General features: G+C 49.5%; 1 protein-coding gene across 3 annotated transcripts in view; it reads left to right on the forward strand.

Moving 5' to 3' along the window:
* LOC116937942 (uncharacterized) overlaps positions 1-12,740 on the forward strand; it is a 276,405-nt gene that overhangs the window by 16,122 nt on the left and 247,543 nt on the right. For 2 of the 3 annotated variants that reach the window (XM_076053469.1, XM_076053471.1), the window contains exons 2-3: positions 8,807-9,023; positions 10,348-10,588. In XM_076053469.1, the coding sequence (XP_075909584.1) occupies positions 10,358-10,588 (231 nt within the window). In that variant the 5' untranslated portion in view covers positions 8,807-9,023; positions 10,348-10,357. Of the gene's footprint in view, positions 1-5,894; positions 5,961-8,806; positions 9,024-10,347; positions 10,589-12,740 lie in introns of all 3 variants that reach the window. The other variant, XM_076053470.1, reaches the window with a different exon arrangement.

Raw genomic sequence — 12,740 nt, forward strand, 5'->3', positions numbered from 1 at the left:
AGAGAGGGAGAGAGATTTTAAAATATATTTCCAATCCACGTGCTCATCTTGCTGTGTCCTTCTCTCTCTCTGTGTGTGTCTCTCAGGTGTAAATCAAAGGCGCGCGTCTCCCCACGTTTATTCTGTGGACATAACCGCAGATATATATATATACACAGACACCCAAATAGAGGGAATTAACAGATACACAAGGGTGTCTGTCTGTATATATCTGCGGTTATGTGTTTCCTCTCTCTCTCTCTTAAATTTAGCTCTTCTGTACCGGATGAAGATTGCTTGTGTTGCAATCGAAACGTCGTGTAGTATTAGTATAGTATTACGTTGTTATTTTATCACGTCTTATTTATACGTGGCTTTACCGAAAAAAACTAAGAGTGTCTCTTGCAGTCACGAAAGCACCAAAATCTAGTTTTACACCGAGCCATCTTCTTGTTTCCTCTGATCGTAAAAAAAAAAACGAGGGGAGTGGGTGGAGAGGGAGGGAAGGAATGGAAGGGAGGGATGGAAGGGAGGCAGGCAGGTAGGCAGGCAGGCGGGAAAGGAGACAATCAGAATGTGTATTTATACTGAATGAATCCGATGAGCTATAATGCCCTCTGCCACGGATGTCCAGGAGAGGGAGGGGAGAGAGGGAGGGGAGAGTGGGAGGGGAGGGAGGGAGGGGAGGGAGGGAGGGAGGGAGGGGAAGGAGGGAGGGAGGGAGGGAGGGAGGGAGGGGAGAGAGGGGGGGGGAGAGAGGGAGGGGAGAGAGGGAGGGGAGAGAGGGAGGGGAGAGAGGGAGGGGAGAAAGGGAGGGGAGAGAGGGAGGGGAGAGAGGGAGGGGAGAGAGGGAGGGGAGGGAGGGAGGGAGGGAGGGAGGGAGGGGAGGGGGGGGAGGGAGAGAGGGAGGGGTAAAGGGAGGGGAGAGAGGGAGGGGAGAAAGGGAGGGGAGAGAGGGAGGGAGAGAGGGAGGGGAGAGAGGGAGGGGAGAGAGGGAGGGAGAGAGGGAGGGGAGAGAGGGAGGGGAGAGAGGGAGGGGAGGGAGGGAGGGGAGGGGGGGAGGGGAGAGAGGGAGGGGTAAAGGGGAGGGCTTTCCTGCAGGCTCACAGTCACACCTGCAAAATACCGAATGTCGTGTTGGGAGCGGTGGCGCAGTGGTTAGCGCGCTGACACATTCTGGGCGATGTGGTTATAGCTGGCTGTCTGTGTTCAACTCTCAGGAAAGCCCATTAGCAGATGGACCCTAAGATGTTATTGTTTTCGTTCGAATGTCAAGTTTATGGTTAACCGCGTTGAGTAGTCGGGGGAATCGTGATGAGTCTCATTTGAGATCTGCGTAACCAGAACAATCACCGGGGCAATGAAGAAAAACCAATCAGAATGAGCACATAAATACTTATTTATACTGGAGGAGGAATCCGATGATCCGTAAAGCTCTTTTGTCGCAGGTGTCCCAGTAGGGCCACGGGGGGGGCAGGACGTTACAACAACAACAACAACAAAACAACACGATAGGGGAGGGTGAATAAAGACGACACGTGACACGAGCTCACACGTGCGGAGAGCAGGCAGTGGGCGCCGTGGGAAGGGGCCTTCATCCAGCAGTGGATAAGGTCTGAATTGGTCTGTAATCAGGTAGGCAGTGGTGAGTGTGCTAGTGGTGAGTGTACTAGTGGTGAGTGTACTAGTGGTGATTATAGTGGGGAGTGTACTAGTGGTGAGTGTAGTGGGGAGTGTTCTCTAGTGGTGAGTGTACTAGTGGTGAGTGTAGTGGTAAGTGTACTAGTGGTGGTGATTGTAGTGGAGAGTGTTCTAGTGGTGAGTGTAGTGGGGAGTGTACTCGTGGTGAGTGTATTAGTAGTGATTGTAGTGGTTAGTGTACTAGTGGAGAGTGTACTAGTGGTGAGTGTACTAGCGGTGAGTGTAGTGGTGAGTGTACAAGTCGTGAGTGTAGTAGTGGCGATTGTAGTGGTGAGTGTACTAGTGGTGAGTGTAGTGGTGAGTGTACTAGTGGTGAGTGTAGTGGAGAGTGTATTAGTGGTGATTATAGTGGTGAGTGTACTAGTGGTGAGTGTAGTGGGGAGTGTTCTAGTGGTGAGTGTACTAGTGGTGAGTGTAGTGGGGAGTGTTCTAGTGGTGAGTGTACTAGTGGTGAGTGTACTAGTGGTGATTATAGTGGTGAGTGTACAAGTGGTGAGTGTAGTGGAGAGTGTACTAGTGGTGAGTGTAGTGGGGAGTGTACTAGTGGTGAGTGTACTAGTGGTGAGTGTAGTAGTGGTGATTATAGTGGTGAGTGTAGTAGTGGTGAGTGTAGTGGTGAGTGTACAAGTGGTGATTGTAGTGGTGAGTGTACTAGTGGTGATTGTAGTGGAGAGTGTACTAGCGGTGAGTGTACAAGTGGTGAGTGTAGTGGAGAGTGTACTAGCGGTGAGTGTAGTGGAGAGTGTACTAGTGGTGAGTGTAGTAGTGGTGAGTGTACTAGTGGTGAGTGTAGTGGAGAGTGTACTAGTGGTAAGTGTACTAGTGGTGAGTGTACTAGTGGTGAGTGTAGTGGGTGTGTACTAGTGGTGAGTGTACTAGTGGTGAGTGTAGTGGTAAGTGTACTAGTGGTGGTGATTGTAGTGGTGAGTGTACTAGTGGTGAGTGTAGTGGGGAGTGTACTCGTGGTGAGTGTACTAGTGGTAAGTGTACTAGCGGTGAGTGTAGTGGTGAGTGTACAAGTCGTGAGTGTAGTGGAGAGTGTACTAGTGGTGAGTGTACTAGTGGTGAGTGTACTAGTGGTGATTGTAGTGGTGCGTGTACTAGTGGTGAGTGTAGTGGAGAGTGTACAAGTGGTGAGTGTACTAGTGGTGAGTGTACTAGTGGTGAGTGTAGTGGTGAGTGTACAAGTGGTGAGTGTACTAGTGGTGAGTGTAGTGGAGAGTGTACTAGTGGTGAGTGTACTAGTGGTAAGTGTACTAGTGGTGAGTGTACTAGTGGTGAGTGTAGTGGGGAGTGTACTAGTGGTGAGTGTACTAGTGGTGAGTGTAGTGGTAAGTGTACTATTGGTGAGTGTAGTGGTGACTGTAGTGGTGAGCGTAGTAGTGGTGAGTGTAGTGGTGAGTGTACTAGTGGTGATTGTAGTAGTGGTGAGTGTAGTGGAGAGTGTACTAGTGGTGATTGTAGTGGTGAGTGTACTAGTGGTGAGTATAGTGGTGAGTGTACTAGTGGTGAGTATAGTGGTGAATGTACTAGTGGTGAGTGTACTAGTGGTGAGTGTAGTGGTAAGTGTGCTATTGGTGAGTGTAGTGGTGACTGTAGTGGTGAGCGTAGTAGTGGTGAGTGTAGTGGAGAGTGTACTAGTGGTGATTGTAGTGGTGAGTGTACTAGTGGTGATTGTAGTGGTGAGTGTACTAGTGGTGATTGTAGTGGTGAGTGTAGTGGTGATTGTAGTGGAGAGTGTACTAGTGGTGATTGTAGTGGTGAGTGTACTAGTGGTGATTGTAGTGGTGAGTGTACTAGTGGTGATTGTAGTGGTGAGTGTAGTGGTGATTGTAGTGGAGAGTGTACTAGTGGTGATTGTCGTGGGGAGTGTACTAGTGGTGATTGTAGTGGTGAGTGTAGTGGTGATTGTAGTGGAGAGTGTACTAGTGGTGATTGTAGTGGTGAGTGTACTAGTGGTGATTGTAGTGGTGAGTGTAGTGGTGATTGTAGTGGAGAGTGTACTAGTGGTGATTGTAGTGGAGAGTGTACTAGTGGTGATTGTAGTGGTGAGTGTAGTGGTGATTGTAGTGGAGAGTGTACTAGTGGTGATTGTAGTGGAGAGTGCACTAGTGGTGATTGTAGTGGTGAGTGTACTAGTGGTGAGTGTACTAGTGGTGAGTGTACTAGTGGTGAGTGTAGTAGTGAGGAGTGTTTATTTGCTTGTGTTTTTCCCTTGTTATGGGACTTTATAGGATGAACGTTGAGATTTATAAGGGATACGGGGTAAGCAATAAGGGCTGAATTGGTCTGTAATAAGGTAGGGCAACTGATAAGGGCTTGACAGCTATGGAACGCCCGCTGGCAGGAGGTCACGGGAACAGATCCAGCAGGTTCCCATGGGTTGACCGACATAGTTGACTGGTCGACTCTCCAACGCACACACACACACAGAACTAAGTAGTAACTAAATTGGTTACGTTTTGTGTTACGTGACAAACCTCCCTTATTAATTGGCTGCGTCGGGGTTAGTGTTGGTGGCGGCTGGTTTAATGACGCGCATTTATATATTTACGCCAATGCCGTAATAATTATAATATATATTCTCAAAATGTCCCCCCCCCAAAAAAATATTGCTATAAAAAATTGATCTGCTATGTGAATAAAAACAACAATTTGCTCAAACTTGGCCACAATATCTGTACTCGTCTTCGTATAAATCAACGCATAGATTTCCGTTTATTTGATTGTGGTTACGGTTGTACTTTATTAATCCATAATCTCTGCCATTACATACAGTGAAACAAGAAACGTTAAAAAAGGTAAAAAAAAAACAGAGCAATGTAAATGCAACACAACTATTAGACGTTATTGTAAAAACAAACAAAAAAATGTCCACCCCATGTGTTCGTGAATTTTTTTTTTATATTTTAGGCAGGAAATTCGTTATTCAAATGTAGATATTTGTCTGGGTTGGGACCATCAGACACCCTGGAAGATTTGGTCCCCCCCCCCCCCCACAATGTTCACTCCATGGCTACGGCCTTGATTTTATGCGATCTAACCCAGGGGTAGACAAATATTTTGACTCGCGGGCCACAATGGGTTCTAAAATTTGACAGAGGGGCCGGGCCAGGAACCAGATGGACGAAGTGTCTGTGTGAACTAAATATAAATGACGCGTTAAAAATCATGACGTGAAAGGATTTGGCCTTTGTAACAGGTGGCAAAGCGTTTATCTGCAAGGCAATTTAAACAAATTGCACGAACATGAACGATACAAAAAAACACGTCGTAGCGTGACTGATCAAACATCATGAAAACATCTGAGCCCTATACACCACACTCCCGGTCAAAGTGCGCCGTCTAATGGGGAAATGGGGGCATTACAGGAGAAAGGTAAAATTTAATTTAATAATAATAATAATATTTGGACAAGTTCGACGGGCCGGATTAAAAAGCCCAATGGGCCGATACGGCCCGGGGGCCCGTACGTTGCCCACGTCTCGTGTAGCGTGTAGTGTAGTGTATAGTGTAGTGTATAGTGTAGTGTATAGTGTAGTGTGTAGTGTAGTGTGTAGTGTATAGTGTAGTGTGTAGTGTAGTGTGTAGTGTATAGTGTAGTGTATACGGCCTGGGGGCCCGTACTTCGCCCACGTCTCGTGTAGCGTGTAGTGTAGTGTGTAGTGTATAGTGTAGTGTATATGGCCCCGGGGGGCCCGTACTTTGCCCACGTCTGATCTAACCCAAACAAACGACGACTGATACGACGTCTCCCTCTGTGGGTAACGGAGCGCCTTTCGTAGAACTGTGAGACAGGGACGGTTTATTGAATGGGCACGTTTTAAATTTAATATCGGCGGGAGGAATCTGATGTCCCAGTAGGGGACACAGGGTCAGGACGTTGCAACAACAAACACCGCAAACACACGATCGGAGTGCAAAGTATGAAAAAAAGGTAACACAAATCACCAGACCCCCCCACCTCAAGTATGACGTCACAAAGCTCTACCCCCCCCCCCCCACCACACACACACACAAAACATGCTTCAAATCGCTTTAAACTATTGTCATTGTAGTAGCGCGTATTTAATGTGGCGCTGCACTCTGATGTTGTGGGAGAAAACATTTATTTAAAAGTCTATTTAATTGATGTGACGTCACATTTCTCACTCACCCCCCCCCCCCATCATCACACATCGTCACAAATGTTTGACCCCTCCCCCCCTCCCTAGGTGCGTGACGTCATTTATGGACGGCCCCTAAACCATCCCCATCGTACCAGGCAAAGCCCCACCGAGGTATAAACTTATTTTTCAGAAGCGACCTGGCCATAAATGATAGCTCAACAAAGTGGCCCATGATTTGGACGTTTATAGCAGGCTAAATAAACTAAATAACCTGAATGCGTGTTTCTATTGTGTGTGTGTGGGAGGGGGGGGGATAGTGTAGTGGGGGAGCGGTAGTGTAGTGGTCAGCGCTATGTTGCACGAAGAATCTGGCGACCCTGGTTCGATTACCGCTCACGACCGACACCATTGACGATTGTCTGAACCGGTCCTGGGCCTCCCCTAGGTCGACTCAGCCTCACACATGAATACCTGGTGCTGCGCGTAAAAACATCGCCACTGGGGAGACAAAGGCGGCCGGGAATGGTGTCGGCCACCCACCCCCTCGTGTGCCGTGCCCGGCCTTCATAGGTGCTCGCTAGCAGCACTTGCCCCAACAGTCTGTTAAGGCTATACGGGGGATATTTGTCTTCGTAGCCCCAGGTTTCTTTTATCCTACACCATTAGCCCGGCAATCACCCACTCTAAAATAAACGCGGCAAACAACCGGCAACAATTAATGATAATAACACTGTGTGCCACAATTTCTGTTCCTGGGTAGTAAGTGTTATTTCGTAATTGCTTATGCCTAAAAAGTATAGAAAATGGTTATTATTTCCCAAAACTTTGCTTTTGTGAGCGGCGCAGTGACATTTGGTGGCCCTCAACAGGCAATCGAGCTCGGGTTACAGCTAGGTCCGTTGCGCAGCGCAGCTAACACCGCTGCTCCACCACTCCCCAAAGACAAATATCCCCCGTGTAGCCTGTAACAGACTGTTTGGGGCAAGTGCTGTTGACGAGCACGAGGGGGTGGGTGGCCAGCACCACGCCCGATCGCCTTGGTCTCCCTAGTGGTGACGTTTACACACCGAAGCAGGTACTCATTTGAGGGCCGAGTAGACCTAGGAGAGGCCCTGGAACCGGCTCAGTTAATCCTCACTGGTGTTGTGTGGCTGTGAGCGGGCGATGGAAATCGGGTCACAGCCAGGTTCGTAGCGCGGCGTAGTGCCGACGCAGCTACGCCGCCGCTACACCACCGCTCCCCCCACACACACATCACACACACATCACACACGTCACACACACATCACACACACACACATCACACACGTCACACACACATCACACACACACACATGTCACACACACATCACACACACACACACACGTCACACACACATCACACACACACACATGTCACGCACACATCACACACACACATCACACACACACACGTCACACACACATCACACACACACACACATGTCACACACACATCACACACACATCACACATACACACATGTCACACACACATCACACACACACACATGTCACGCACACATCACACACACATCACACACACACACATGTCACACACACATCACACACACACACGTCACACACACACATCACACACACACATCACACACACACACACATGTCACACACACGTCACACACACACACACACGTCACACACACACACATCGCACACACACACGCACACACGATCACAACAAAAATAGCAACAAACCGTAATTCTCTCACCGTTGCCCGTCGCAAACGAAATAGGGTCCCGCGTTGCACGTCGAAGGGACCTTGCCTGAGAATATCTGGCAACTCGGCAGTATTCCTTTAGCTAATGAGACCCTGAAAGGTCAAAGCCAGGTGTAGAGGGGTTTTGTGCGTTTTGAACAATTGCCGCCGAGTAATCTTCGGTGTTTGTGCGAGCTGAACAGCTCGGCTGGCCTTGCCTGGTAAGATGATAAAAAAAGCAGTTTCGTTTTAATTTGACATCCGAGGTCGTCACTGCGTCGTACAGAGAACGCAGGAACGTGGAAGAGAGGTCAGCAGACTAGCGCGACCCTCTCCGCCGACATACCCCAAGGACCCGAATGATTCGCGCGGGGCAATTAGCGTCGCTAACCGGTTGACCGACGGTTAAAGTTCAACTGTTGTTTACCCCCCCCCCCCCCCCCCCCCCCCAGTTGAGATACTCGGGAGGAGACCAGACAAACAAGCCAGCCTAAGCATCCCGGCCGCCCTCTTCTCTGTACGCACGGTCTGCCCTCCTATAACGCGGCGGGGGCGGTAGTAGTTACGTTCCCGAAGAAGGCCGCGTCATTGAAGAATCGCGTTATGATAAATAATGCACCACAAAGTAGCCGTGTCCACGATAACACCGTGAGATGCGTAACGCAGGCCGAACAAAGGCTGAGACGCGTGGGTAGCATATAGAAGCATCCAGCAGTATCCCAATGCAACACAAGCGTCCGTCATCAGGTGGTAAAGCTGACGACGGACGCTTGTGTTGCGCCCGAAACGTCGCGATTTATTTGATCTTTCTACCCACGTGACTTTACCGAAAGAACCGAAGAGCATGGATTCCTGCGGTCACGAAAGCTTCAAATCAAGGATCTAAAAGAATGAGTTTTTTCAATAATAGATGATTTAAAAGTGCACAGCTCCAGTGGCCTCCTAATATCCCGGAAGGAAGAGCGTTCCAGACGGCCGGAGAGGCGAACCTGAGAGCGCGCGACGATGCGGTGACCACCTTCTTTGTTCAACGGCCTAGCCAAAAGCCAACGGCCTAGCCAAAAGCCGCCGCTACTGCTGCTGCCGCGAGGATGCCGAGCGGAGTCCGCGTGGCGATGGTTCACGCGTCTTGACGAGCTCAGCGGCGGTTCATTTGCGGCGAGTGCTTCGTGTGCGCAAGTGAGCGGCCGACCTGAAATCTGGACTCCCGGCTGAGAACCACCCGGCTTCCACTCAACCAACCCCACTATCACACCACCCCCCTCTCTCTCTCCCTTCTCAGTCAGCATGGCGCACCGGTGGCGTCTCAGTGGCGCGAGGTTCTCGGCAGGAGCCCGGAGCGCGACTCGACTCTGCTGAGCGCGAGCGACGGGCAAGAGGGAGCAGCGGGAGCGGAGGGAAGCGCGGGCGGGGAGGGAAGTGAGGGAGGCTGCAACCCAGCCCGCCGACTCAATCGTCTCCAACCCCACCACCATCACCGCCCCCCCCAAACCCCCCAAGTAAATGAAACGCACGCGGCGACACGAGCACCAACCACGCACCGCACCTCCGATGGAAGTTCGACACAACATACATACATACATGCATGCCCTCCCCTTCTCCCCGCTCGTACCTCTGATTAGCCACGGTTGGCTCACGTAAGGTGCGAAATAAGTTAAATATATAATATACACACACACACACAGAGACGACGCACGGAGAGACCCACAATTTAGCACGGTTGGCTGACGTACGGTGCGAAATAAAATTTGAAGTTGCTTCGAATGTCTCGTGCGATGCATGGAAGCGAACCTCGTGCTTTCTCTCTCGCCCAACCAACGCCTGTCCTTTTCGTTATTGTTGTTGTCGTTGTTGTTGTCATCGTCGTTGTTGTTGTCGTTGTTGTCATTGTTATCATTGTTGTCATGGTCGTAAGCGTTGTCGTTTTCGTTGCTGTTATAATTGTTTTCATTGTCGTCGTCGTTATCGTTGACGTCGCTGTTCTTATTGTTGTTGTCATTGTTGACAGCATTGTTATCGTCGTCGTCGTCATTGTTGTTGTCGTTGTCATCATCTTTGTTGTCGTCATCGTCATTGTTGTCATCGTCATTGTCTCCCTCGTCGTCGTCGTCGTTGTTATCGTCGTCGATGTTGTCGACGATTATCGTTGCCGTCGTCATCGTTGTTGTCGTCGCCGTCATTGTTGTCGTCGTTGTCATCATCTTTGTTGTCGTTATCGTCATTGTTGTCATCGTCGTTGTCGACATCGTTGTCTCCCTCGTCGTCGTCGTCGTCGCTGTTATCTTCGTCGTCGTCGTTGTTATCGTCGTCGATGTTGTCGAGGATTATCGTTGCCGTCGTCATCGTTGTTGCTGTCGCCATCATCGTTGTTGTCGTTGTCATCATCTTTGTTGTCGTCATCGTCATTGTTGTCATCATCATTGTCGACATCGTTGTCTCCCTCGTCGTCGTCGTCGTCGCTGTTATCTTCGTCGTCGTCGTTGTTATCGTCGTCGATGTTGTCGAGGATTATTGTTGCCATTGTCATCGTTATTGTCGTCGCCGTCATTGTTGTTGTCGTTGTCGTCATCTTTGTTGTCGTCATCGTCATTGTTGTCGTCGTCGTTGTCGACATCGTTGTCTCCCTCGTCGTCGTCGTCGTTGTTGTCGTCGTCGTCGTCGATGTTGTCGACGATTATTGTTGCCATCGTCATCGTCGTCGCCGTCGCCATCATCGTTGTTGTCGTTATCGTCGTCGTTGTCTCCCTCGTCTTTGTCGTCGTCGTCGTCGTCGCCGCCTTCGCCGTCATCGTTGCCGTCGTTCCGTTTTCTCCTCGTGGGCAGCCCCGAGGCCATGTGGGCCCCGCGGTGGACGGCGGCGCTGCTGGCCCCGCTGCTGCTGGCGCTACCGTGGGGCCGCGCCGACGAGGTGAGCTACCGCGTGCCCGAGGAGCTGCCGCCCGGCAAGCTCATCGGCAGCCTGGCGCGCGACCTCGGCCTCCGGGAACCCTCGGCCGCCGCCGGCGCTGCCGGTGGCACCGCCGGCGCCGGCGGCGGCGGCGCCGGCGTGCGACTCTCCTACAAGGTCGGTTGCAACGTGCCGTGATCGATGTCATTCATAGCGAAAGTTATTGAACATTTTGTTTGGGGGGGGTTAGATCACGCGAGTATGAATGTGTCCCGGGATAGAAGTTTTTCTTGGGTTCGATCGCGCGGATGAAGATGCGTCATTTAAACCCGTCACCACCACCCCCGACGCAGCCGGTTAGCGAGGTTTGTGCTGCGTCAATAAGACGTGCCAAATCAAGCTGCTGGTTCAGCATCACCACCGGTGTGTGTGTCGGAGAGTAAACCCACAGCAACGTTTGAGAATTCGAGTTGCGTGATGTTGCGATGGCGATTACAACAGCAACAACAACAAACAACAACATCGACAGCAACCGGCTTCATCAGGCGACAGACAGAATTGTCGCGAAACCCTCTTGTTTCGCTCTTTAATAAAGGTGGGAGGTAGAAATGCGATGCTTGTCACTTGTGAGCCAATCAGGCGCAAAGACCAGAGAGGCGGGGGGGGGGTTAATGTAGTCATGTAAGTTACAATCGATACCATTTACTGGTTTAGTTAGTCGCAGTTTATAAATGTGTCATTAACCCACCACCGCCCCGACGCAGCCAATCGGTGAAGGTTCGTCAGGTGAAAACCAGAAACGTGCCAAATTAGTTACGACCTCGGCACCAACCGGTTTGCTGGTGAGTATGAATGTGTCATTAACCCACCACCACCGCTAACCACCGCCACTACCACCACCGCCCCGACGCAGCCAATCGGTGAAGGTTCGTCAGGTGAAAACCAAAAACGTGCCAAATTAGTTACGACCTCGGCACCAACCGGTTTGCGCATCGGCGAGTAAACCCACAACAACGCTTCACAATTTGGGGGAGTGGGTGGCACGACGTTATCGCCGGAGATGACGACAACGACAACAACAATAACAACAAACAACAACAACAACAACATATTCTTGGTTCTTTCGGTAAAGTTACGTAGGAGGGAAACAATTAAAATAATAAAAATATAAAACAATAAAATTCTCACGACGTTTCGACTGCAACACAAGCAATCATCATCAGGTGTGAAAACCACAGCAAGAAAATTTGAAAAAAGTGGCGGTTTTTGTAACGTTAGTAACACTGAGAGCGATTCCACAGTTTGTTCAGATGGACGAGTCCATCTATGTTCGGAAAAGAGGAGGGGGGGAGACGAAAAATAATGGATGCGGTCTGAAAGCCACCTTAAGCATGATCAATCAATTAAGACCGGAAATGGTTGATCAAATCCTTCCAATGATTGCTAAGCCGCTAGAATCCATCTTCTCTTTTCCGAACATAGATGGACTCGTCCATCTGAACAAACTGTCAAATCTCTCTCCGTGGTGCTAACGTTAAAAATAACCGCCACTTTTTTCAAATTTTCTTGCTGTGGTTTTCACACCTGATGATGATTGCTTGTGTTGCAGTCGAAACGTCGTGATAATTTTATTGTTTAATATTTTTATCATTTTATTGTTTCCCTTCTACGTGACTTTACCGAAAGAACCAAGAATATGAATCCCTGCAGTCACGAAAGCTTTACATCAACAACAACAACAAACAAAAACGTGCTATTGCGTGTGGTCGTTGCACAAGTGCGTTACGATTAACAACATTTTGAAGACGTACGCATTCCTCGGTTCGCTATTTTCCAGACAGGGGCTGATTTGTGGGGTTTGTTTTGCTTGCCTTTGGAATGACCTTGTAATGGCTGGAGCTCAACAAAGACGCGTGCAAAGCCGCACTATTAATTTGCAATGTGTTTAAAAAAAATATATAAACAACAAACAGCCCGCCAGCCTCTATCTTACAGGGCTTAAACAAAAAAAAAATATGCAGGGTGCTTAAAAAAAAAATGTTAACACTCACGTGGGACTATCGTTTTTAATGGGAAAAGAACGGACGATTCTACGCAGTAACGTGATAACAAATGTCGTGTTAATAGCTTCAAAAAGTCACAGAGTCTCCAACTCGTTCGCCATCGTTGTCAACGTGTGCCCTGGAATCTTCTCCAGGTAGTCTCTAGAGCCCCCCGGGGAGGCAGCAACATTTTCTCGTGGTGCCGTTGAAAATTGTGAGAAGTGTTCAACATTCTTTTTGAAGCACCCTGTATAGTGTTAATGATACACAGGGGGTTCTTCAATTTT

This window comes from Petromyzon marinus, chromosome 61 (assembly GCF_048934315.1).
Source record: "Petromyzon marinus isolate PM22_M1 ecotype Great Lakes invasive population chromosome 61, UKy_Petmar_22M1.pri1.0, whole genome shotgun sequence".
NCBI classification, from domain to species: domain Eukaryota; kingdom Metazoa; phylum Chordata; class Hyperoartia; order Petromyzontiformes; family Petromyzontidae; genus Petromyzon; species Petromyzon marinus.